Source organism: Symphalangus syndactylus, chromosome 18, assembly GCF_028878055.3.
Source record: "Symphalangus syndactylus isolate Jambi chromosome 18, NHGRI_mSymSyn1-v2.1_pri, whole genome shotgun sequence".
NCBI lineage: Eukaryota > Metazoa > Chordata > Mammalia > Primates > Hylobatidae > Symphalangus > Symphalangus syndactylus.
Window position 1 is genome coordinate 88,502,281 of NC_072440.2, and position 27,971 is coordinate 88,530,251.

At 36.7% G+C, this 27,971-nt stretch overlaps 1 protein-coding gene across 8 annotated transcripts in view; it reads left to right on the plus strand.

Moving 5' to 3' along the window:
- ATAD2B (ATPase family AAA domain containing 2B) overlaps positions 1–27,698 on the plus strand; it is a 187,176-nt gene extending 159,478 nt beyond the window's left edge. For 4 of the 8 annotated variants that reach the window (XM_055253338.2, XM_055253339.2, XM_063623897.1 and 1 more), the window contains 6 exons: positions 6,360–6,482; positions 9,658–9,795; positions 13,837–14,520; positions 17,165–17,292; positions 17,604–17,732; positions 19,817–23,236. In XM_055253338.2, coding sequence (XP_055109313.1) covers positions 6,360–6,482; positions 9,658–9,795; positions 13,837–14,520; positions 17,165–17,292; positions 17,604–17,732; positions 19,817–19,858 — 1,244 coding nt within the window. In that variant the 3' untranslated portion in view covers positions 19,859–23,236. Of the gene's footprint in view, positions 1–6,359; positions 6,483–9,657; positions 9,796–13,836; positions 14,521–17,164; positions 17,293–17,603; positions 17,733–19,816; positions 23,237–27,053 lie in introns of those variants that run through there. The other 4 variants (XM_063623899.1, XM_063623898.1, XM_055253341.2 and 1 more) reach the window with 2 other exon arrangements.
- Positions 27,699–27,971: the final 273 nt, after the last annotated feature.

Consider the following 27,971-nt stretch of genomic DNA (forward strand, 5'->3'; position numbering starts at 1 on the left):
AGAAAGAGAGGGAATATTCCTTAAAGTTCACACGGGGGCCGCAATAGAGTTAGAGCTAATAAACCAACAAGGAGATAAAATGAAATCATAGAAAGATATACAGTAATTCCAAGAGAAGTGAGAAAAAGAGGAAAAAGGGAACAAAAAACATATAGGCCAAGTAGAAAATAAATAGTGACCATATCAATAATCACATATATCACATTAAAAGTAAATGCTCTAAACCAGGGGTCAGCAGACTATCATTAAGCTGACAGCCTGTTTTTGTAAGTCAAATTTTTTTACTGGAACAAAATTATTCCCCCCATCCCCGCTTTTCAGTTCAATGATAAATGATGTCTACAGAAAGCCTACAGTTCTCATCATACTGGTGATGAAAGAGTAAGTACTTTCTCCCTATGATCAGAAACATGACCAGGATGTCTGCTCTTACCACTTCTGTCAACATTAAACTGGAGCTTTCAGCCAATGCAGTAAGGTAAGAAAAAGAAATAAAGGCATCCCTACTTCCAGAAAGAAAGAAGTAAAACTGTTGTTGTTTGTAGACGTATGATGTCTACATAGAAAATCCTATGGAATACTTTTTTTTTTTTTTTTTTTTTTTTTTTGAGACGGAGTCTTGCTCTGTCCCCCAGGCTGGGGTGCAGTGGCGCGATCTCCGCTCACTGCAAGCTCCGCCTCCTGGGTTCACGCCATTCTCCTGCCTCAGCCTCCCGAGTAGCTGGGACTACAGGCGCCTGCCACCACGCCCGGCTAATTTTTTGTATTTTTAGTAGAGGCGGGGTTTCACCGTGTTAGCCAGGATGGTCTCGATCTCCTGACCTCGTGATCCGCCCGCCTCGGCCTCCCAAAGTGCTGGGATTACAGGCTTGAGCCACCGCGCCCGGCCTTGGAATACTTAAAGAAGCTTTTAGAACATATAAGTGAAGTTAGGGTTGCAGGAGACAGGATCAGCATGTAAAACACTTGTTTTTCTATATACTAGCAACAAACAGGAAATTGAAATAACATCAAAAAATAACATGAAATATAGATAAATCTGACAAAAGGCATGTAAGACTTATACATTGAAAACTATAAAATATTGGTGAGATAAAGAAGACCCAAATAAATGGAGATATATGCCATGGCTTATGGATTGGAAGACTCAACATTATGAAAATGTAATTTCTCCCCAGATCGAACCACAGGTTCAACACCATCCTATCAGAATTCCAGCAGGCATTTGATAGAAATTGACAAGCTGATTCTAAAATTCATATGAAGATGAAAAGGACCTAGAATAGTCAAAACAACTTTGAAAAATAAAAACAGCTGGAAGACTTAATACTATCTTATTGTAAGACTTAAAAAGTTACAGTAATCTAGACAGTGTATATTGGCATGAAGTTTGACAAATAGGTCAATGGAATAGCATAGAGTCCTGAAATAGATGCACACATAGAGTGTCATTTGCTTTTTGACAAAGATATAAGGTCAGTTCAATGAAGAAAGTAAATTAATTTCAACAGACAGTGTTGGAACAATTGGATATCAGCATGCAAAAAAAGACTTTGTGTACAGAAGTTAACTCACAATGGATCACATACCTAAATATAAGAGCTTAAAACCTATAGCCAGAATATTAAGTCTCAGAATTTAATAATAACCCAATTTAAATAATGGACATAAGTGCTGAAGACACTTTACCATAAGAAGACAAATACACAGATGAAAAGATACTCAACCTCATTAATCTTTTTATTTACTTATTTGTTTATTTATTTTTTGGAGACAGAGTTGCTCTGTCACCCAGGCTGGAGTGCAGTGGCATGATCTCAGTTCACTGCAACCTCTGCCTCCTGGGTTCAAGCAATTCTCCTGCCCCAGCCTCCCGAGTAGCTGAGATTGTAGGCACACACCACCATGCCCAGCTATTTTTTTTTGTATTTTTAGTAGAGATGAGGTTTCACCATTTTGGCCAGGCTGGTCTCAAACTCCTGACCTCAAGTTACCCACCCGCCTCGGCCTTCCAAAGTGCTGGGATTACAGGTGTGAGCTACTGTGCCCGGCCAACCTCATTAATCTGTAGTAAAATGCAAATTAAGACCACAATGAGGCCGGGTGCAGTTGCTTTCGCCTTTAATCCTAGCACTTTGGGAGGCCAAGGTGGGTGGATCACCTGAGGTCAGGAGTTCGAGACCAGCCTGGCCAACATGGTGAATCCCTGTCTCTACTAAATATACAAAAATCAGCTGGGTGGGGTGGCACACACCTGTAATCCCAGCTACTCCGGAGGCAGAGGATGCAGTGAGCCAAGATTATGCCACTGCACTCCAGCCTGGGCGACAGAATGAGACCCTGTCTCGAAAGAAAAAAAAAACCACAGTGAAAACACCATTAAACACTTGTAAGAATCGTCTAAAACTGAAAAAACCATATCAAATGTAATCAAGGATGTAGAGTAACAGGAACTGTGATGCACTGTGGTAGGAATGTAAAATGGAACAGCTGACTTGGAAAACAGTCTAGAAGTTTCTTAGAATGTTTAACATATGTATTATAGTTGTCTCTTCATATGTGTGCTTCGGAACCTGTGGATACAAAGGGCTGACTGTACCACCTCATTTTTTTTATTTATTTATTTATTTTGAGACGCTGTCTTGGTCTGTCACCCAGGCTGGAGTGCACTGGCGTGATCTCGGCTCACTGCAACCTCCGCCTCCCGGGTTCAAGCAATTCTCTGCCTCAGCCTCCTGAGTAGCTGGGATTACAGGCACCTGCCTCCACGCCCAGCTAATTTTTTTGTATTTTTAGTAGAGATGGGCTTTCACCAAGTTGGCCAGGCTGGTCTTGAACTCCTGACCTCGTGATCCACCCACCTTGGCCTCCCAAAGTGCTGGGATTACAGGCGTGAGCCCCCGTGCTCGGCCACTACCTCATTTTATATGAGAGGTGTAAGCATCTGGGGATTTGATATCCAAGGGGAGTCGGGGTCCTAGAACCAATCCCCTGTGGTTGCTGAAGAACTGTACCTATCATTTGACCTAGCCATTCCACCCCTTAGTATTAACCCAAGGAAAATTTACATGTATATTTCCATACAAAGGTTTATTCATCAATGTTTATAGTGACTTTGTTTATAATAGCCAAAACCCAGAATTATCCCTAATGCCCACCAGCATGTGAATGGATAAACAAATTCTGTTATACCCATATAATGGATTAGTATTCAGCACTAACAAATAACGAAGTACAGATAACATGCAAAAATAGGGACAAATAATTATTTTTATGCTTAAATATGCTGAGTGAAAGAATCCTGGTTAAAAATATTCTTTGTGATTCCACTCGTATATATAATTCTAGAAAATATAAACTGATCTATAGCAAGAGAAAGCAGATCCTTTGTTGCTTGGGAATAGAGGGCTGTGGGGAAGGGTGAAGGGAGGAAAATCAATGGTCACAAGAAAGTTTTGGTGATGATAGATATGCTTATTGTGTTTTTTTTTTTTGGAGACAGGATCTTGCTTTGTTGCTCAGGCTGGAGTGCAGTGGTGTGAACATGGCTCACTGCAGCCTCGACTTCCTTGGGCTCAAGCGATCCTGCTGCTTCAGTCTCTCAAGTAGCTGGGACCACAGGCATGCACCACCATGCTTGCATAATTTTTGTACTTTTTGTACAGGGTGGAGCAGGTAATTGGAATAAGTCAGAGTGGAGACACGGTGGCTCGCCATGTTGCCCAGGCTGGTCTCAAACTCCTGGGCTTAAGCAATCCTACTACCTTTCCCTCCCAAAGTGCTTTGACTACAGGCATGATCACCTCCCCTGACCCATTCATTATCTTTATTGTTGTGATAATGTTATGGATGTGTACTGATGTAAAAATGTATCAAATTGTATACTTTAAGTATGAGCAACTTATTATATATCTATTATGCTTCAATAGATCTATTTTTAAACTTAGGGAAGTACAATATGTTAATAATGCAGATTACAAAATCATTGTGGTTTTTGTTCATAAAGAGAATTGTTGAGACACATATTCATGTGTCTACATGGTATCTCCATTGGGATATTTTTTAGGCATCTGCAAACTGAAATGTCTGAAGCTAAACTCTTTAAAATTACTCTCTAACTTCTTTTCCTTCTTTCCTCTCTATTCTGGTTTTTTTTTTTTTAATTTGTTTGTTTTTGCATCTTTATAAATAATATGTCCATCTCCCCATTTTTTATGCAAGAAGCTAGGAAATCATCTTTGATATTTATGTTACCCTCTTATCTACTTTATCACCAAATTGTGTCATTGAGAGCACATTTCAAATCTGTAATCTCATCTTTCACCACCACCACCACCATTACCCCAGTTCAAGTCATCATCCTCTCTCACTAAAAAAAAGCCTAGTGACTATGCTCCCTGGTGTTATTCTTGACTCCCCTCAATCCAGTGATCAGAAAACAGCCACAGCAGATCTTTTCAATGATTTTCATTGCTCTTAGGATACAATCTGAAATCCTTTCAATATGATCAGTTCCGCTTTGCCTCTTGCTTATTATGTTCTGTTATAAATAAAGTTTCAGTACTGCAAAAAAAAAAAAGCACTCAAATATAAAATTTTCTTTTTAATTCTCATCAAGGCAAGGTCTTCTATAGAAGGGTGCGCCCTTACAGATGGAGCAATGGTGGGCGCCCACTTGGACAAGGGAGGGGAAGGGGTTATTATCCCTGATGCATGTGGCCCCCGTTGCTGTGTTGTTCTCCTGTTGGCTAGGATTAGACCACACAGGCTAAACTAATTCCGATTGGCTAAAGAGAACGACGAGGTAAGTGGTTTGGTGGGAAAAATGGTTATGACAGAGCAGGTAATAGGAATGAGTCAGGGTGGAGCAGGTAATCGAAAAAGGTTGCTTTATGAGGAAGTTAAGTTTAAAAGTAGAAGGCAAAGAATTGAACATACTGACATATTGATTCTTTGAAAAGAAATTTAGAACTCATAACACTACACTGGCTACATTTCAGTTTCTTGAAATCTCCAAACTCTTTACTGCAGAATTTTCTCACATGGTATTTTCTGAACCTGCACTAGCTTTTTTTTTTTTTTTTCCTTACTCTTACAGTAGCTACTCCAGTCTGTGCTTCAAGTGTCAGTTTAAATGCCTGTTCTTTAGAGAGGCTTCTTCCTGACTCGCTCAATCTAAATTGGAACCCACACCAGTACCCTGTATGTTTTCTTCATAGCTTTATTCAGGGTGTTTTGCTTTTGAGTTTTTTCTTTTTTGGAGGGAGGAGGTGTTAATTTGAATGTATGAGATTATTTGTTCCTGTAGTGGTCTGAAAAAGTCCTTGAAAGTTGATACCATGTATGTTTTGTTCACTGCTGCGGGTGGCCACCCTCCAGCTTTCCCTGGTGCAGTGGACAACATTTGTTGAGTGAATGTTTAGAGAAAATGTGTTGGAAGTAAATATATCATTGGTTGCCTTTGAGTGGTGCATGTTTGGTTTTGTAAGATTACCACAATGAGCCATAATAACTTTCAAATCAGAAAGTTATAAAGTATCTCTGTAACTTTGTCTATACTGTTTGCCTTTACTAGAGAGGAAAAAGCAAATGTTGTTTGCAACTCTGGATTCCTGCTCTTGATACTGTTAGAATATTAGTTACCTTGATATATTACTTGCCTTTTCATATTTCTGAGTTGCACCGGTCTAGGGGTTTATATTGTATTGTTTATGAATGGGAACTTCTGGATTAGTGTGAAGCAGAGGCTCCTCTTTTAGTATCATTTTAAGTATAATTTACCTGGAACCATTTTTATGCTTTTCTCCTGGATCTGCCTACAATGTATATACCATCTTGTGCCCTTTAGCTTAGAAAGTCTCTGTATTTCTCTGTTTTTGTCACATTTAAAAAAATAAGTCACCTTTAGGATATATTGTATTCTTTAGCATAGTTTTGACCAATGTCAACTTAGGAGAAATTTAAGATTTTTTTGAATTCCTAATATTAATCTCTGATGACTCTGGGGCTGGGCATTTGGTAAATATCCTGTAAATACTTTTTAAATTTTTACTGAAAATCACATATTTCTGTTTTCAGAAATTTGAAACCATGTATCTGTTTCTTGTAATTCTCCAGACTGCTTCAGAAATGGTAATAGGTTTAGTCCTTCAAGGTTCTTAAAGTATAATTTTCAGAGAATTACTAACTCGACTGAGTAGCTCAGTATATTTATTTTTTTACCCATACTTTAAATGAACTTTTTCTCACCTAGCAATGCTTTTTATAATTTTGTTTGTATTCTTTTACTTTTTAAGATGTCCTTTGTTAATGTTATTTTATTTGTTTCTATAATAAATATATACCAACTTTTTTAACAGATAAAATAATTAGGCACAGGGCTTGTACCCTGAAGGACACTGCACATGCTATCATTGCAGCTGAATTAGATCCAGAATTTAATAAACTTTGTGAGGAAATTAAGGAAGCAAGAATAAAAAGAGGTAAGTTGTAGAAATAAACTTGGTACTGAAGCCTAGTGTGCTCTGTTCAGGCCAAGAGTCCTTGAACGATGTTTCTTTAGGATTGCTGGTATTATGAAAGTAATGTATTTAATGTATTTATTTAATTTCTGATACTAATGTGTTATGTAAACTCTCAAAGATATTTTACAACTTTACCTACTGTGAAAGTTTTAGTGTGATAGTGCATATTACAGAAATAAAGTGTTTCTTAGTGAAATTTGTTTTGTAGGAGTATCTCTTTTTTAAGAATTGATTTCTAAATGGATTTAGATATTAGATATGAAAAGGTTTTATTTTTCATCAGTTTACTTTCTGGTACTTTAAAAACATGTTTAGGTATACTGTTTTTCCCACCCTAGTGAAATTTATATGCAATTTTGTTATTAGAAACACAGAATTAGCAATTGTAGTTTGTCGATTCAGTTTATAATCTTGTCCTTGAGGAACTCACATTTTAGTAGGAGAGAGAGAAATGTAAAACCAATCAAGTACAGTGTGTTGTATGCACTGGTTGAAGCATGTTCAGAGCACAGACATGAGACCTCCCAGTAGGGAACCCAGCATTTTGATCAGAGTAAGGAGTGAATATAGAAGTGTTCTCTCTAATGGACTAGGGAGGCAGTGACAGAGGAGGAGGAGGTGTATTGCTCACAGAGAAAACAGTAGCATATGTAAAGGCACAGAGGTGTGAAATAGCTTGATGTATGTTAAACTGGTATTGCTAAAGAAATACAGAATGCTGGAAATAGGGCTCAAGAGGTGCGGGGTCCAGGACACAAAAATTATGAAGAAACTTTTCTTCTACCTTTTTAGAGAGCTCTTCCCTGACCACCTAATCTGATAGAGGCTTTGGTAGCATTTGGCATTATATTATTTGTTTTTTGGTCATGTCCTCCTTATTTAGGATATCAGCACTTTGAATGTCTTGTTTATATCTCTACTCCAGTCCCTAGAACCCTGTCTGGTATAAAACAGGTTTTTGGTAAATATTTGAATAAATCAATGCCATGCTAAGGAGCTTGTAATTTATCTTGTAGATCAGTGTTTTCAAAAATGTCTGCCTATTACCCACTTCAGCTTAGACCTATGAATTAGATTCTCTGAGAATATTAAGGCCAAGAAATCTTTATCTGAACAAACTATCCAAGAGTTTTTATGTACACTAAAGTTTGATAGCCATAGGCAGTAGAAATCATTGAAGGATTTTAAGCAGTGAAATGAATTGGTCGAATTGCCTTGGCGGGAAGAAGTAACATGGTTTCAGTGTGCCAGGGTAGGAAGATGAGAGATCAGTTTAAAATCTGTTGGAGCCCATTTGAAAATGGTTTGGCAATTTCTAAAAAATTAAACATGGATTTACTGTATGACCCAGTGATTCTACTCTTAGGAATCTACCCAAGAAAAATGAAAATATATGTCCACATAAACACTTGTATGTTCGTAGGAGCATTGATTATAATAACCACAAACTGGAAACAACCCAGATGTCTGTTAGCTGGTGAATGGGTAAAGAAAACATAGGATACCCATATAAGCACGTACTAATTAGTAATAAAAGGGAACAAAGTACTGTTACACAGTACAACATGGACGAATTTCAAAAACATGCTGGCTGAACACGGTGACTCACGCCTGTAATCCCAGCATTTTGGGTGGCAGAGATTGGAGGATTGCTTGAGCCCAGGAGTTTGAGACCAGCCTGGGCAACATGGCAAGATACCATCTCTACAAAAAAGTGAAAAATATTAGCTAGGCGTGGTGGTGTACACTTGTGATCCCAGCCATTTGGAAGGCCGAGTTGGGAGGATTGCTTGAGCCCAGAAGGTTGAGGCTGCAGTGAGCCATGTTCATGCCACTGCAGTCCTCCCTGGGTGACAGAGCAAGATGTTGTCTCAACAAAAAAACCCCAAAACATTATGCTAAGTAAAAATAGCCAGACCCAGAAGACTACATATTGTATGATTTCTTTTATATAAAATGTCTAGAAAAGGCAAGTCTATAGAGACAAAAAGTGGAGTAGTCATTGCCTGGGACAGTTATCTAAAATTGGATTGCTGTGGTGATTTTACAGTTCTGTACATCTACTAAAAACTGTTTATTGTACGCTTAAAACAGGTAATTTTTATGTTATATAAATTGTATCTCAGTAAAGCTGTTGGGGAACAAAAACCTGTTGTAGTAGTCCAGGGTTTTAATTAATGAAGTAGGAAGGGAGTTAGAAGGGATTAATATAAGTGAGATGTAGCCGCAGGGATGGAGAGCACTGTGAAGTGAAGGAAGAATAAAAACTGGCTGCCATATTACTGGTTGAGTGGCTTAGTAGATACTAATACTCCCAATCTAGATAGGGAATATATAAGAATGAACTGTTTTGTTTTGTAGGGAAAGATAAACCAGTTATCTTTAATTTGATCTATCTTTAGGAAATTCAATTGGAGATGTGAAGTAAGGAGTTGTTTATATGGATCAGAAGTTGTATATCTGGATCAGAGATGTTTGGGCTAAAGATACAGATTTGAGAATTATTATATAATAGTAATCGAACCTGAACACAATGATACTTCACTGGGGAACGTGTAGATTAGAGTAAGAAGAAAAGTGGTTACAGAGAGAACCTGGAGAAAAACCAACTTAAGGACCACATAGAAGAAATAAATCTCTAGTGAAGAAAATTAAGATAGAATGATTATTCTTAGGAATATAATGCAGGACAACCAAACTGACTGCAGTGTGGTGCGACAGGAAGCAAATAGCATTTTGAAATAGTTCACGGGAATGGGGTTTAGTAGCCCAGTAGACTGTTGTACATTCTAAGATGGCAGAGGTCATTATTTTTGGATAATATATAATCTTATTGTTCCACAGTCATAATAATGTAAAATATGCTCCTTTGTGAATTAAAATGAATAAAAATAGGGCCCCGTTGGGGATTAAGTATAAACATGGCCTGCCAGATTGTTTTATTTTTATGATTTTATATCTAAGTTTCTTACCCATCTTAAAATAAAAGACACTGCTTTCATTAGAACTACAAACTGCCCAAGTATAATTAATGACTTTAAAACTCAGTTTTGTATTTGAGGTTTTTTTTTAAACCTTTTGGTTTATGTAGCTGGGAATATTTAAAGAGGTATTGCTTATCTTCCGCTTGCAGGCTTATCAGTAACATCAGAACAAATAAATCCTCATAGTACTGGAGCTCGGAAGACAGAAACTAGAGTCGAAGAGGCATTTCGGCACAAACAAAGAAATCCAATGGATGTGTGGCACAACTCTGCAAATAAATGTGCATGTGAGTATTTGAGCTCATGTTATCCAGTAGTGAGAACAACTGAGAATGATGTAGATATGTTAGGAATTGGGTACAAAACAAAGTGCTGCTGTTTTCCCATAGCTCTTTTAATCTCTTTTCAGAGGTGAAGAAGAGCTTGTGGAGTAAATGCTGAATCAGAAATATATTTCTTTAACTTTATTTGTTGTTTTCTATCCCTTTTCAATATTATTTGCTATGACAATTGAACTAGGCTTGAATATTTTCGGTTTTAAACTTTGGTTTTTGGATAGCCATGTGGAGCCGGTAGAATTTTTATCCGTCCCTGTCCTTATCCTCCACTCCTTGTGCACTATGCAGGATGTTCTCTTTAGGGTGGGAAATGGACACTCCCGCGTGTGGGTGTGTCTGATCTGGCAACAGGAAGTTGATTTTTCTGAGAGATTTTTTTGTGTTCAGTTTGAAAAATTGGCACAGCCTTCTTTTCTTTGTAGTTTTTGTGAGATGTAGTTAAAGGGAAAATTTGGAGATTTTTTGTGCTCATTCATGTTGATCTATAACATTTCCAAAAGACAAATGTTAATAAACACTGCGTCTTTCTAATAGAGTCCTTCTGTTTCACTAAAGATAGCCTTCCTTGGAAGATATATGCTGTTTTTCTGGTATAAAGATGATAATCCAGGTTAAGTATCCCTTATCCAAAATGCTTGGGACCCAGAAGTGTTTTGGATTTTGTTTTTTTTTTGGATTTTGGAATATTTGCATTGTACTTACTGGTTCAGCATCCCTAATCCAAAAATCAGATATCTGAAATGCTCCAATGAGCAGTTACTTTGAACGACATGTCAGTGCTCAAAAAGTGTTGGATTTTGGATACTCAACCTGAACTACTCTGTCAGTAAAGCTAGCTATAATATGTTCTTTCACCAGTGGCATTGAATTTGAATGAATAAACTATACCCACCTTTTTAAAGCTTGCCCCCTTTTGGTAAGTGGCATTTGTATATGAGAAAGTTTGAGAAAGGACTTAACGATGCCTTGAAACCGATTAAGCCTATTTGGCCTAGTTGTATTTCAGATCATGAGTTGGATTGTGTAACGTAGTACTCTAATTTAAACTTTGAAATTCTTTACATTCTATGCATCTGCTACAAATATTTATGAATGAAAATGCATTGAATATTCACTTTAAGAAGTTTTAAGTGCCTTTAAATATTTTTAAAACTTTTTGAATCTACAAATATGAGTTTTGTTTTCTCTTACCAGTAGATGGCATATGCGACCCGTAATTTTTCTGTTTTACATTAACTTAAATAAGAAATCTGAATGTCCCTAAGGCATAGTTGCTTTCCTAAGGCCTTAGTTTTGGAAACAAACTCAGTGACGCTATAAAAATTGACTCTAAAGATCGTGTCTCTAATGGACTTTTCACACAGAGCACCCCGATGAAGGAAGTGGTGTGTGTGTGTGTGTGTGTGTGTGTGTATAAATTAATTAATTAATTTATTTATTTATTTTTTCTTGAGACAGAGTCTCTCTCTGTTGCCCAGGCTGGAGTGCAGTGGCTCAATCTTGGCTCACTGCAACCTCTGCCTCCTTGGGTTCAAGCAATTCTCCCACCTGAGCTTCCCAAGCGACTGGGACTACAGGCGCCCACCACCACGCCTGGCTCATTTTTTGTATTTTTAGTAGAGATGGGATTTTACTATGTTGGTCAGGCAGGTTTCGAACTCCTGACTTCAAGTGATCTGCCTGCCTCGGCCTCCCAAAGCGCTGGAAGTACAGGCGTGAGCCACCATGCCTAGCTGGAAATGGTATATTAAGCATTAGGTCCACAAATACTAATATATACTCTTGCCACATGCCAGGTACTGTGAAGATACATCAGTGACTAAAACAAAAATCTCTTCTTGTGGAGCTAATATGATCTGTTTCTCTTTATTTTGCCAAAATTATACCAACCATTAGAAATAATTATATAAGGAAGAGAAAAATACCTCCAGTCCTACTTCCCAAAGATTAAGAACATTTTCTCTTACCGTATTAGCCGGGTCTGTCCTGGAGTAACTTGCTTCAGCAGGGCTCCCAGCCTTTGCTTATGTACTACATGTCAGGTAGTTGAGGTGACTCTTGATTGAGCAGAGTTCAGCTTCATTTTGTTCTAGTTTCATGGCTTAGGAAAGAAAAAGGGAACCTATTGTACTTTCAGTTACGTGGTTGGAGAATAAGAGAGGTTATGGTGTCAGGAATGGCCTGTCAGGTAGTAAAAGCCTAATAGCGCTAACTTTCAGAGTCAGAGCAAGCTGAATGCTTTTTATTTTTCATATGGACTAGATTAGTTTTTCTTATAGCTAATGGGATGTTTACAAATGCCCATCACCTGAGCCTGTGTACCAGATTTTAACAGTAGATTAATACAGAAATTTTCTTCTCCATGCTAATTACCCTGTAACTTTAAATTATATAAATAGAAATTAATAGGGGAAAAGAATGAAGAGTTAGTGCTAACAGGATTACAGTTTTGAAGGAAAAATACATGTTGAGCCAAATGACTAAATAACTTGAATTTTGGAGATGATTTCAGAAACCTTTAGAAGATATATTCTTAGGTAAGAAAGAAGAGTAATATTTATAACTAAATTTATCTATTTCTTGTGAATTTACAGAGATGCAGCAGGGATTAAAGATGAAAGGATTAAATAAGTATGTAAATACACTATACACTGTTGATAGATTCTAAATTCATATTAAGCAGTGTGAATATAAGAAACAAGGGTTGTCATTAAAAGACCATATTCCTTTCTGTCTCTATAAAGCAATTTTTAAACTACAGATTAAACAGGCTACAGTTAGTGATTTCATATTTATATTTTCTTTAAAAAATATCTTTGCCCAGGAAGCTTTTCAGCTTTGATGTATTAAACATATATATTGTCTTTTTTTAAGTTAAAATTATTACGTTCATAACCACAGAAAAAATGAATATTTTTATTCTCTGATACTTTCAACAAACTAGTATTTAGAATTTGGGGTTAGATACCAGAAGTGATTCAGCTCTAGCATAAGTGGTTTGCTTTAATAATTTTGTATTTAAGTGTCCCAAATTATAAAATAAAAGTTAACTTTTTGTTTATTTAAGGGACAATGAGGTAGACTTGTTTAACCATCTACCTCAATTTGATACATATGTGAGAAATTAAAAATTCCAGGGTCCATTAATACCTAGAGGCCCTCGCTGCCTACTCATAAAGCTCATGATAGTTTCTAGCATCTAAGAGTATAGTCCTTACAACTTTTGTAGGCCTCCCTTTTCACATAAGGGACCAAGTATTTATTTTCAGTGTTTTGTTTATGTTGTTGTCGTTGCCTTGATAGCAGAGGGCTTAGTTTTCCTACATATTCTCAAATAACTTTGCAAGAAATTGATGCTGCTGGGTGAACTGTTTGTGCTAGAAGAGATTAACAGTTGGCTCACCAAATTGTCCAAATAACCTTCATAAGGCATCTATCCATGGTCATACCTAACTTTGGGTGATTCCTTTTTCTGGAAGGAGAGGTTTCTTTGTGAGGATACCCTTAAGTGTTCTGTTATGCTATATTGAATCATGTCTTTGTTTTCTTTCATGATTTAGGAGCTACATTTTGCTAGCAAAACATCCACCTTCCTGGTGGAAATCCAGGGCTTTGGCCCAAACTTTCTCTCAGCCTGGTAATGTGGTCATTCTTTAAATGTTTATATTATATGCGTGGCTTTTGGATGTTGAAAATTTAGGAACAGTAGTAAAGTAGGATCTAGGATAGTAGAAAAGATTAGTGCTGAATAAACTCATACAGGAAATACATTAAAAAATGTTTTATTCTGCAGAGTTCATCCCTGACTTCATATCCATTCCATTTGTAGGTTGCAAGGATTAGTCAGCATGAATGTCAAGAGCTAAGTAGTTTTTGTTCGTGTGTTACATCAGCATGGGTTTACTTTCTTTTGGGTCCTGTTTAATAAACATGTAAAATTGGTATTGCATTCCAAGTTCTACATATCTTTTTTCCTTCCTTGTAAAACAGTTCGGGTTCGGAGAAAATCAAGGCGGAGATCACAGTGGGGTAAAGGAATTATTAAGAAAAGGAAAGTTAATAATTTAAAAAAAGATGAAGAAGACACCAAATTTGCAGACTATGAGAACCATACGGAGGACAGGAAATTGTTAGAGAATGGAGAGTTTGAGGTAAGCACTGACTGCCATGAGGAAAATGGAGAAGAGACTGGAGACTTATCTATGACCAATGACGAATCATCCTGTGACATCATGGACATGGACCAGGGGCAGAGGCTTAACAATGGAGCAGGCACAAAAGAGAACTTTGCATCTACTGAGGAGGAAAGTTCAAATGAATCTCTACTGGTCAACAGCAGCAGTTCCTTAAACCCAGAGCAGACCTCCAGGAAAGAGACTTTCCTTAAAGGAAATTGTCTAAATGGCGAGGCTTCCACTGACAGTTTTGAAGGAATACCAGTTCTGGAATGTCAGAATGGCAAGCTTGAAGTAATTTCTTTCTGTGATAGTGGAGATAAATGTAGTTCTGAACAGAAGATTCTTCTGGAGGACCAGTCAAAAGAAAAACCAGAAACTTCGATTGAAAATCATGGAGATGATCTTGAGAAACTAGAGGCACTGGAATGTAGCAATAATGAGAAGTTAGAACCTGGCCCTGATGTGGAGGTTAAAGATGCAGAACTGGATAAAGAAGGTAGAGCTAATATTTGAAAAATCTTCTGAAGGTTTAAACTCCAGAGTTAATTCGTTGCGTATTTTATCTGGTTCCCAGTAGTAATAGTTGGTGAATAATTATACCCCTCTGAGAATCTGTTAAAGTTTTCATCCCGTTCTCTAGAAAAGCACACACACACACAGAGGCATGCACCAAATTTTGCTGTAAGTTTCAGAGGGTGTATCATTTCCAGTGCATTGCTTTACTGGCCGCTTACTCTTCTGCCTCCTGCCTGATTATCACCCCTAGCCTCAGGGATTTGTGACTGAAAGCTGAGTAAATCCACAGGTGTTAAGAAGATGGAATTCCAAGAAGAATTATTGGCATGGGCTGGGTGTGGGCAGAGAAGACTTGGTGATAATAGCAGTATGATATATTCGGAAGAGTAATATAGACCTAGATTAAATTACCACTCTTGTTCATTATAATCATGTGACTTTGAGCTCATTATTTACACTCTCCAAGCCTATTTATTCATCTAGGAAATTCAACTTCAGAATGGTGTTGTTGCAGGGATTAAATAAATCGTGTATTTTAATTGCCTCTCATGGTAACTGGCACATACTAAGGTATATTCATTCCAGGCAGTCATTATTAGTTGAATCCAAGGGCTGTTCAGTCTACAAGCCTTCATTGCTTTGTAAGTCGAATAGTGGAGGAAAGAAGCAGAGTGATCATTGTCAAGTTTACCTTGTTGTCAGGGAATCAGAGTACTCTCCCAGCTTCTGACTTCTTATGGCTACATGATTCATTTAAGAAGCAGCAGAAAGAGGGAGTTAAGGGTTTCCAGTCTGTCTTTGTTTATCATTATTCTTTAGCTCATAGCAGGGTCTGGGATGAGTTGATATCTACCCTGCTCAGTATACATTTCCTTCCTAGATAGGTACTCTTATAGGAGGCCATCCTGAAATTATATTATTTTCTCTAAATTGTGTGGAGTGGAGTACACAGCTTCAGCCTGGGATTTGGGCTATGTGGGAAAAGTTTTTTTTTTTTTTTTTTTTTTTTTTTCTGCCAGTGTTTTAAGTCCTTTAGCAGAGTTAGGAAGCAGGAAAATATTATTCAAAGTCTAAGAATTCAATTATGGATAAAGAGAAATTTACTGTTCTTAAATGCTACCTGTTAAACATTTATCTTATTCTTCAATATTTAATACTAAAATAGTTTTCAGAGCAGTATTCATTCTGGGCTATCAGATAGACAGAACTTTAAAAATATGTTAAAGCTAGGGTTAAGTAATGAATATAACAGCATGGGAAAAGTGGAGAAGGAATCTGGTATGAGGCCGAATGGGTGGGGATAGAGGAGTCTATTTTAATGCTGATTTCTATGAGATTTCCATAAGCGTGCTGAAAAAGGCTTAAATTAACATTGTGTTCAGTTGGTGATCTAAACACTGTAAAGATAGTTGTTGTGTAAAAGTTTGACCTGAAGCTTTCATTTGGAATTATCAGGACAGTATCCTAATCTGAGTTTTCAGGCCTCTAGAAGTCCATGGATGTAGTAATGAGGATCAATATGATTTTAACTAAGCTCCTAGCATACGGTAATTAAACTATGAAGTCTTTCACATTAAAAGCAGCCTGAAATATAAAATTTCTCTGATATATCATGATACATGTTTTTGAAGGCAATACTTTGGTTCTTTTGCTGTTTGTTTTATAAAGCAGGCATTGAGAAAAAGGATGAGTTTAAAGACGGGAATAAGAAATAAGAGGGCTGATGTAGGATGGAGGCGGGTCCCTGCATTGAGACACTTAATAAATATGTTCTCCTTAGTGTCCCTGACATGGCCACATCCTGTATGAAATTCTGAAACAGTCCAAGTTTGTCTTTGTGTTCCTTCTCCTCACTCACCCTCCTCTTAAGAGTAGTCCTACTTAGGGGAGCACAGGGCTTCATGGTCTACCCACCCTTTGTACCCCTCAGAGTGCCTGGGTTCGTGAAATTATGCTTAGCCACCATAAAATTTCTGTTTGTTTAGTGTGGCTGGTCTCAGCAAAATGTGAGGAGGAAAGTAATTAGATTATACTAATTTACTCTAAGGTAGGAAAGAACACCAGCCCTATTACACTTTTAATGGGTTTATATTTTTAAGAAAAAAATGTTAAACTCTGGATCAATTTCTAATAGAATTTTAGGCAGTGTAACAGGTAAGAAATTTCAGGCAATGCTGAAGGGAATATTTTAGGTTGGGAGGCAAATGTGTAGACAGGTGGGCCCCACTTTTGTTAGTATCTGCTTTTCTAGGTTGCTTCCCTTCTTGTGGTTCTGAAAGCTCCCAGTTGTAAAATGATAGCTGTCAGAGTGAAGGCTGTTTGTTAAGTCAGTGCTTAGAGGTGAAGATTGCTTTTATCTTCCTTTTAGTGGATATGCTTATTAGGTGATACTCTAGTATGACTTGGCTTTTTAAGTTGTAGCTTAGTTTTCTTTAATTTGGGTTACTTAGTCGTACCAATAAAAAATCTACCACATTGGGTTGCTTTAAAAAAAATCACTTAAGAATACACCCTTCCTCATTCCAAAAGGGATTTGTGTGGTAGGTAAAAGAATTTATAACTGCACAAGACTGGTTTTTCTTAACTTTTACTTGCTGCAGTGTATTTTTTTGTCTCAATTATAGGTGCTTCTAAAGTAAAGAAATACCGTAAATTAATTTTAGAGCAGGCAAAAACGACAAGCCTGGAACTGGTTCCAGAAGAGCCATCTGAGCCTGTGCCTCCTCTTATAGTTGATCGTGAGAGATTGAAGGTAAGCTTAGCTATTCCCAGTCAGTTTTAAATGAATGGATGGAGATTTGAATGTATTTGTAGGCAGTTGAGTAAAACTGCTTTAACCCTGAAATATAAATGCCTCAGAGCTCCTAGTAAAAAAGAGTAATGTGTATTTTAAGGAGTTGAAAGATATGGGAATAGTCCAAGATATTCTAAGGGAATAATTTTAAGCCCTCAAATCTTTTACATCCTAGCTTTATGGTGTTTATTGACTAGCCATTTGAATATACAATTTCAGTTTGACCAGTGAAATCAAATTACATTTTATTCTCTTCTGTTTTTTCTTAGAAATTGCTTGATTTGTTGGTGGATAAAAGCAACAATCTGGCAGTTGATCAGCTTGAGAGATTATATTCTCTTCTTAGTCAGTGTATCTACCGTCATCGTAAAGATTATGACAAATCACAACTTGTAGAGGTAAGTGTTTAGTTTATCTGTAGAATAAACAAACATTTGATTTTACTTCTTCCAAAGAAAAGAGAAAAAAAGTTGTTTTGCCTACATCTATGTCTTTTACCAAGTAACTGAAGAATGTTTTGAAGATTTGAGACGAATCATTGAGTTACAGTTTGAAGAATAAAGCCTTTCTGTACCATTGTGTCTCTGGAAAGAAGTAATCTGGGGTTCCTTTTTTTTTGTCAAAACACAGAAATCCATGATTCTAGGGTGGTAAATATGCAGAAATAGTATGTCACAATTCTCTCCCTACTTGCTTATAACTGACATGCCAATTGAGCCTGTCACTTGGGCTTGTTGGATGTGGTCATGGCCCCACACTCCTTATCACTGCTTCCTAGGTAGCCACTGCCGATATAAAGGCGTTGGCACGGGCAGTGAGACCTATTTGCCATTAATGGTTGGAAGATAACTCAAAAGTCATCTTATTTTAGTCAAATCTAGTCCTATAAATTAGCCATATGAAGGAGTGACTATCCTTTTGCTTAGATACTTTTAGAGATGAGACATTCCCTTTCTAGACAACTCTGAACCAAGGGAACTTCTTCCTGTATAAATATGAGCTTATATCTTTGTTTATATAATTTCCATCATTAAACTACACTTCTGCCTTCTCAGGTCATCTGAGCAAATGTAATCACCCATCTACCCACAAAATGGCTAAATGACTTAATTCAACTCTCTTTGTTGATTTGCCTGTTAGTTTGTTTATCTTGTGGTCTATCTATTAAATGTTTATTGAGTACCTGCAGTGCCAGATGCTGTGCTGGGTGTTTGGAATGCAAAAAAATGAGTAAGACAAAGTCTCTGGGAATATTTTTAGTATATTAAAGATTTATATGTAAAGGGTATAGTTATTTTTCATGTGTAATTTTCTTATTTGGCAATATATGGTAAAACATTTAGCAGGAGTGATTTTTGTCGACCACATGGAAGAACTTGTTGATCAGATGATGATCTGTTAATACAGCCTATTAGTTTTGCAGAGATGTAGAATAGAATTTCTTTGGAGCTGTTTAAAGGGAAGGAAAAAGTGCAAGTGTCTTAGATGTATTTGACATTTGCCCACCTGAATAAAATGTGCAGCGTAGAGTTATTCACATTTTTTTTTTAATTCTAGAACTTCTTTGTTCATATGGTTGCAGTTTTATTAGCTTGAATGCATTAAATACTCCTCACCAATGAAACATCTCAGTGTGGAATCCTAATAATCTAGAGGCCTAGTTTAGGGAGGGAAGGGATTGATAACAGAATCAGCAGTGAGTGGCTTTCATGGTGGTAGTGATGGAAGCCACTCATTCTGGCTCTTTTTTAATCCTGTCTTTTCAGCTCTGGTTGGAATGAATAGAAGTGGGAACACAATGCATTCTGCTTTTTGGCATAAGTTTCACTATACTGAATGCGTTCATTTTACTTTGGGAGTTAGTGAAATATAATGAGGAAGGAAGGGCTCAGTCTCTGGAGTGAGGCTGCCTGTATTCAAATCCTGATTGTCACCTGTTAGCTGTCAAATTATTTATCCCCTCTGTGCCTCAGTTTTTTTCTCTGTAAAATGGGCCTGATAGTAATACCTTTGTTCAATCTTCAATGTTATGGGAGTTAAAACTATATATATAAGTTATATATATATATATATGCATACATATAAATACAAATATTTACTTATATTTATGTATTTTATATATAGAAATCTCTTAGTAAATATCTGGCATAATAACTTACTCATTAAGTGTTGCTATCATCCTTATATTCATATTACTCATATCATACCTCATACTGATATTACTGGCATAATAAGTTAGTTATTTGTTGAGTGTGACCATCATCATCATCATCCTTATTTGCCTACATATAAAATAAGAGGTACTTGGAAGTATCTAGGGGAGATAGTCTTAATTACCTATGGTATTATAATCAGGAAAATATTCAAAGTTTAACCTGTATCTCAAATTCATTCCCTAAAAATTTAAAGTGAATTCTTCCATAATGAGGAACACTTTTATCTTTCCCTTAATAGATAACATGCATTTTTTTTCCTTTTATAGGAGATGGAAAGAACAGTTCATATGTTTGAGACATTCCTATGAACTTTTCAAGATATGAGTGGTTTATCCTCTCCAATCTGCTCCTCACAGAGCAGTCTTCTGAGCCATTCAATTTCAGATTGCACCAATTATGTGCAGAGCCTTGGTGTAAAGTGCTCTCTCACTCATTCTTTCTCTCTGTTGAATTTGGTGCTATTGTCTCAGGTACCTGAAACCAACCAGCCTACAAGAACCAAACAGAACTTCAGAAACATGTTGTATTTTCCACAAATAAAAAATACAACCCCACAGCTTGGAGATTTTGGTGCTACAGAAACTGCTCTCGCTTCTGCTCCTCTTTTTGTGCACTCTCTTTTGGAGACTCCTCTCTTAGGGAGCAGACCAGCAAACAGGAGGAAACTGGATGGGGGCAGTTCTAACTGTGTTGAATTGTTTAAACAGTGGGCAACTTTTTTTTTTTTTCCTCCATTTTACCCCTTTAATCATATTTTTCCCCCATCTGGGTAATGGACTGAAACCTGTTTTAGAGTTGGCTATGGTCTGTTCTGGTGGGAAGCTGAAGAAACTGGATGAAATTAGGTCAGGCTCTTTAGAACTGCCTTTAACGTGCCTTTTTATTCATTTGAGGAAGATAAGGCTAAAAGGATGGGCTGTTTGAAGCAAATAAATTAGAAATCTTTCTTTGGTCACAACCTTGAAAATAAGTTTTGATACTCTATGTCATTGAGAGACAACCAGTGTTTGGGTATGAAATGCCTGTCTTAAAGCTCAATCAAGACACCCAATAAGCCACATAATATACTAAAATGGTAAGTTTTCTTGTAAGGTCTGTTTTGGTTTAAGAAACATGTAATAACAACAATGAATAATACACAGTCCACACACACAAAAAAACAAAAAACAAAACACACGTTTTGGTATTGCTAACAATGATGACTAGAAAATAAATAGACAGTGGCCATTTTTTCTTCTGTCAGTGGCAATTTGATAGTTACTCATGTTTGAGTTCCCAGAGAGAAATGGTTTTCATATGTAGTAAATTGTTATTTTGTTTTAAAGCCAGGACTTGCCAAATGGACAGAAAAGAGAGGAATTAATCAGAAGCTCCATAAAATTCATTTTCTGTATGCTTAATTGCAAACGAGCTCTGGTATGGTCCTTGAATAACAGTATTAATGTTTAAATCCCATCTCCTAAGCTTACCTTCACAACTCTTCTTTTTGATTGGAAACCATTTTGAATCTTGTTGAGTGATTTCTGTGAATTGTGTGTATCTGAAATTAATTATGGGTTACTAGTTTTACAAAAACTTTCTACAAATTTGGAGACACAATCTAGGCAGTTGCAACGAGGCAAAGGATGCAGTGACTTTTTTTTATCAGATGATTTTTAAACAAAAAGAAAATTTTGCCGACGAGTTGGCTTGGTATCTTCATTCATTGTAGCCGTTAGCTGCAGGTGTGTCTTTCCAATATATGCAACACATGTAGTTTGGGTTTTAATTAGGGCAAATGGTCTTGGACTACTGCAGAGATTCTGAGCTACCTCAGCTTTTTGTATTTTAGTTACCAACGGTGTTTACAGAGTCCTGTAATCACTTTGCCACTGTTTACATCCTGAAGCTAAGGTACTTGTCTCCTTGTCTCTGGCTCTTTGTAGTGTGCAGAAAGCATACTTTGGCCATAGCCTACTGCAGTAATCCAAAGTGCTTCTTTGCATTTACATTTACATCTAACGCCTTCTAATTCTAGCTTAATTTTTTTTAAATGCCACATGTTTTCTTTGTACCTAGTCTGTGAAATTTCTGTAATATCCAGTTAGTCATACAAGTCAAGATGCTACCCCTGTAGACACACTGTATTTTTAAGGTGGGCAAGTGCGATTAACGATGAACCATTTTAAAGGGGAGGTTATTTGAAACCTCTAATTTGATTATTGGGAGGATTTTCATGCTTTCTTTAGTATTTATTACCATCATACCGATTCAAACTATTTTATTGTCTAATACATTAGCATTTTGTATTTTGATGGAAATTGTTACAGAATTTAAAGATTTGATGAAATAAGATGTAGCAGATTTTTTGTAGCAAGTTTCTGGTAAAAGGGTTTTTTGCAAGTCTCAGGTTCTTGCTGCACTATTTTTTTTTAAATATTTATTCCAGTTATTCTAATTCAGAAGCATTCTTTTCAAGTAACAGCAGCACTTGTGAAAGGAAAAAAAAACGCACACGTTTCTTAGTAGGTTACTAAATTTGTACAATTAATTAAGATTTTAGCCATCAGTGAGTTTGAAAAGGGAAATGTATTTATTTTCAGCATTAAAATGCTTCCAAAAGATCAAGTTGCTTTTGTTTGTTTGTTTTTTTAACCGTAATGTAGATGGGGAAATTGGAGGCAACCTCAGTATAGGAACTACCACTTTGAACAGTTTAGGTCTTAAAGAGAAAGTCAGTCTAATGCCAAGGGGAGAACAATGAGCTGAAATTGTACCAACTCCTCTGGCCCTCTTTCCCTCAATTAAAAAAACACACTTACCAGTTTTGCTTATTTTACAGATATCCGGTGGTTCTATAGTTTAAAGCAGCTTGTGAAATTATCTAAGTGGACTCAATTTTGTTTACGTTTCTGTAAGTTTTTCATTTTTGCTGTATAGCATTGGCAAAAATATGTACAAATTGACCTCTGTTCTTATTTCCTATTGTGAGCATTATAAATGATAAGCTCCTATGTAAAACCTTGCTCTCAGATGAGTAAAATATGTATCACAGCATAGCTCAGCAATAGTTCATGCTCAGCTGTGGGGACCCTGGGAGCTTTTTGAAGATGATGGAACCGCACTAGGGTTGAAACTGATGGCTGTGGAGTTAATTGTGTTTTTGAGCTTGAATCTCACCTGTGATTTTTTTTTTTTAAATGTTGTTTCATGACTTGATTTTTCTCATAAGCCAATGTATTTGTAGGTTTACTGGATTTTATTTTTAGGGAGTGGGTAATTTCTTCCCTTTTTTGATTAAGTTGGTTCAGCTATGGTGCCATTCAGTAGGTATCTTCAGTGTCAGGTCCCGTAGCTGAATGCCATTGTTATTATAATTATTATTTGTAATCACATTGTAAGCTTGAATTTGGGCTTGTACCTGCATCTTTTGTATTCTGTACATCTGGTTACTTAGACTTTGGGAGTCCTATTTGGTTTCAGTCATGTATGTCTACTTTGTAGTTTAAGTAGACTTCATCAACTATGGTCTATTTTGGGTTTGTAGTTTTAATTTAGAATTGTGTTAAATTGATGTTTTGCATTTGACTTCATTTTACATTAGTTGAAATAAATTATTTAATTTTTGAATTCTGGAATTTGAACATTTACTGTAATTTGTAATATAACTGCTGTGAAATACTTGAATAAAGATGACAAGAAAAACATGTCTTTCTTTAGCTTAATTATGATCACTGTTGGCTACAAATGCAGTGCTACTTTTCTAGCTGATTTAGACTTTTAGAGAGAGGCATATTGCTGTTTATTAAGCACCCAAAAAGTCGTGTTGTATGTTCCTTTTAGATTTTAAGTACACCTCACGATTTTTTAGCTGAAAGCTTTTTATGTTGAAAAAGTGTGGTTTTAGTTTTAGTTGAAGATTGTCTAAAATATGTTGTATAGAAGCAAATGGATTACTTCTGAGATTTCTTTTTCTAGCTGGAAGACTATCTGATAACATATGATCAGGTCATATGGTTCATTAGTTTAAAATGTTTTCCTTTTTATCGGGTTGTTATCAGCATACTTTGTACAGTATCACCACATAATATGGACAGAGATTTCATACCAGAGTTTTGAAGGGCTTACTTCAAGTGAGTAGAATGTTCTTGGCTTCAGAATACCTATTTTTCCTGTGTGCCTTGAGACACCTTTTCTTGTTCCTATAGTACACTGATCTTCCTCAATATAAATCCTTACTTTTGTTTTTTGGATCACAGTAAAAAAGATGGATTTTAGTTAAGACTTTGTTTTGCTTGATTTTTCAGATTCTATAATTTCAACTTTTGTATCAAAAGATTGGTAATAATAAACTTGCAAAACATTTTTAACACTGTCTGAATGTTTAGATAAAGAGCTTATAATTTGAGGCTCAATCAAGTTTTTTGGACTCTGGAGATGAAGTTAAGTTTTATTTATCTAGTTTTAGTTTCCACAAGACTCAAAACTACAGTAAAATCTGAGGCAAATCTTTAAATATTTCATGTTATCCCTGTACCCTGACACCTACAAAGTTCTCTAGTGACTGTTTAAAAATATGCATTCCCTCTTTTACCTCCACATTCATATGTTTGTTATGTGCCTGGCATTTTGCCAGGCATGTGGGATACACAACATATTCCTGTTCTCAGGTAGCTTAGAGTCTGCCAGGGGAATTGGTATATATACCAGTAGTAATGATTCAGTGGAATAAGTGCTTTAACAGAAGGGACACAACGTTCAGAGTTCTGGGAAGGGAACCAATTATGTTTAGGAATGGGGAAAATAAGGAAAGACTTCAGAGAAAGTTGATATTATATTTGCTCTTCATCTCTATCTGGCTTTTCTAGAGTCGATCCCCACTTTACCAGAATTTGTTCTTGTTTTTTTGTGTGTGTATGACCTTTCATATTACATCAGATGTATTGTTACAGAATCTAAACCCTGCCCATATTTCAGGGCTGTATAGTATTATATATATAATATACATATTATATATATATGTGTGTGTAATATATATATTACACATATGTATATATATGGCATATGCTGATCTTCAGAAATTAGCTATGTTTTGTACTGCATTACATAGTAAGTTACTATGCAAATATAATATATAAAACTTAGTAATTTATTCATGAGGGAAGGGGAGATAGAAAAGTATTATATTTCTTCTGTATTCCCTATAGGAATTTGAAGCAGTGCAGGATTCAGTAGATGCTTATTTAATTCCTTTAGATTTGCATGACATAGAAGGCTCAAATTTACCTTAATCATTTTTTCATTCATTTATAAAATACATAGTGAGTGCCTACCATGTATCAGGCACTGTTGCAGGTGCTAGAAATAAAGCAGCAAACTAAACAGAAAAAGTCCGTGTCTTCATGGAGCTTAAATTCTTTCTGATGTTGTGTGCCAGGTTTCTGTCGTGGTTGATCAGAGTTCCCATTATTTTTTAAAAGTGTGGTGCTCTTAAAAGCTCTTAAAGCACTTTTAAATTTCATTAAGCAGTGAATGAAGCACTTTGTTATTAAAAATTTGCCAGGAACTCTGCTTTTTCCTTCTTGCTTCCCTTATATTCCCTATGTTGGTGAGAAACCTAGCTGTCAACCTGAACTTTATCTTCTTTATGACCCATCTCATTCTAATCATGCAGCACATTCTGTTTATTTATTTTCCCCCAAGCGTGTCTCATACCTATCACCCTTTCTCCATTGCTGTTATCTTAGTTTGGGCACTGATCCTTTTGTTTGGACTAGTGTAATAGCTGTCAGTTCAGTAAACATTTAAGCATTTATTCATTGCCTACAGAGTGCTAGGCATTGAGGGAGCATAAAGATGAGCAAGACATTGTGTCTGTCTTCAAGAAGATTTTTATAATGTAATTTAACATACTTACATCACATTTACTAGGTGCTGGAGACTATTCTGAGTGCTATACAGACACAAATGCAAATTCTTTTCATCTTTACAAGAACCTTATGAGATAGGTGCTATTATTATCCCCATTTTACAGACCAGGAAACTGACTTATAAATTAATTTGCTCAAGGTCACACATCCAGGATTCAGATGTAGGCAGTTTGGCTCCAGCGTTGATGCCTTTAATCACTATGCTTGACTGCTTCTTGTGGGGGTAGACAGATACACAAACATCATTTCAGTCTAATATGGCATGTGTTGATTGAATTTTGTATTAGGCACTGTAGGTATACAGCAGAGGAGCATGTAGCCTAACCTCAAGGAAGGCTTTCTGGTTCCTTGCCTGAGCTGAGGCATCAGGATGGGAAAGGATTTCCAGGCAGAAGGAACAACAGAAGCATAGGCTGAGAAGTGAAATAGCATGACAGCTGCAGGGGAAAGTACAGGCAGTTCTCTGTCATCACAGGTCAACATCTGTTTCACAAATTTATTTGAGCAACTGCCATTTGCCAGAGCACCGTCCTTGGCAAGGGTGTTACAGCTGAGGACAGGACAGCAAGGTCCTTGCTTTTTGGAGCTTACAATCTAGTCAGCATAGAGTAAACAAACAACATGTTACCTAACAGTGGTAAACGCTTGGATGACAATAAATACAGCAGTAGTATTAGTAGCAGCAGACAACTGAGTGCCAGGTATTATTACAAGCATTAACCATTCAATTATCACAGCAACGGTGGGAGGTAGGTACTGTTGTTGGTCCCATTTAATAGAAGGAGAAACTGAAATAGAGAATGCTTAGGCGACTTGCCCAAGGTTACACAGCTAACATCAGGTTGGGGGGTCCTATCTTGTGGTGTGGCTTTAGAGCTTGAATTCTTAACCCATCAATCATTAAGATGAATGATACATTCCTATGCCCGTATTCAAGTTTTTCTCCCTTCCTTCCTTCCTTCCTTCCTTCCTTCCTTCCTTCCTTCCTTCCTTCCTTCCTTCCTTCCTTCTTCTCTCTTTCTTTCTTTCTTTCTTTCTTTTTCTCTCTCTGTCTGTTGCTTGCTTGCTTGCTTTCTTGCTTGCTATGGAGTCTGGCTGTGTTGCCCAGACTGGAGTGCAGTAGCACGATCTTGGCTCACTGCAGCCTCTGCCTTCTGGGGTTCCAGTGATTCTCTTGCCTCAGCCTCCTGGGTAGCTGGGATTAGAGGCATGTGCCACCACCCCTGGCTAATTTTTGTACTTTTTGTAGGGACGGGGTTTCACCATGTTGGCCAGGCTGGTCTTGAACTCCTGACCTCAGGTGATCTGCCCGCCTTGGCCTCCCAAAATGCTGGGATTACAAGCGTGAGCCACCGTGCCTGGCCTCAAGTTTTTCTAGGAATAAACATTTTTTAAATAGTAGAATACCACAGAGAATAATATAACATGCATGTTCCTACCACCTAGTATTAAATGTTAACAATTCATCATGCTTGTTTTAGTTCTTTTTTGAAAAGAAAAAATTTCAGAGAAGATTTAAATCTACTTTCTACCCATTCCCAATCCCATTCGTTTTCTTTCTTTTCTTTCTTTCTTTTTTTTTTTTTTTTTTGAGATTTGCACTCCCATTTTTATTGTAGCACTATTCACAATAGCCAAGACTTGGAAGTAACCTAAGTGCCCATCAACAGACGAATGGATAAAGAAATGTCATAGATATACACAGTGGAATACTATTCAGCCATAAAGAAGAATGAGATTCTGTCATTTGCAACAACATGGATGGAACTGGAAGTCATTATGTGAAATAAGCCAGGCACAGAAAGATAAACTTTGCTTGTTTTCACTTATTTGTGGAAGCAAAAAGGTAAAACAACTGAACTCATGGAAATAGAGAGTAGACAGATGATTACCAGAAGCTGGGAAGGGTAGTGGGGAGTGGGGTGTAGGGGAGTGTACAAAAAACTAGTTACAAAGAATGAATAAGACCTAGTATTTGACAGCACAACAGGGTGACTACAATCAGTAGTAATTGAATTGTACATTTTTAAATAACTAAAAAAGTATAATTGGAATGTTTGTAATGCAAAGGATAAATGTTTGAGGGGATGGATACCCCATTTACCATGATGTGATTATTACACATTGCATGCATGTATCAAAGAATCTCATGTACCCCATAAATAGATACACCCACGTACCCACATAACTTAAGAATTAAATTTTAAAAAATGAAATAAAATATGTGGCCCCACCATTATACATGTCATTATGCATTTGTTCAAACCCTTAGAATCTACAACACCAAGAGTGAACCCTAATATAAATCATAGACTCTGGGTGATAAGGATGTGTCAATGTAGGTTCATTGTGTGTACCAGTGTAACATTCTGACGAAGGAAGTTGACAATGGGAGAGGCTATGCATGTGTTAGGGCAGGGGAGAAAGGGAAATCTCTGTTCCTTCCACTCAATTATGCTATGAATCTAAAACTGCTCTAAAAATAAAGTCTATTTTTAAAAAAGTAAAATAC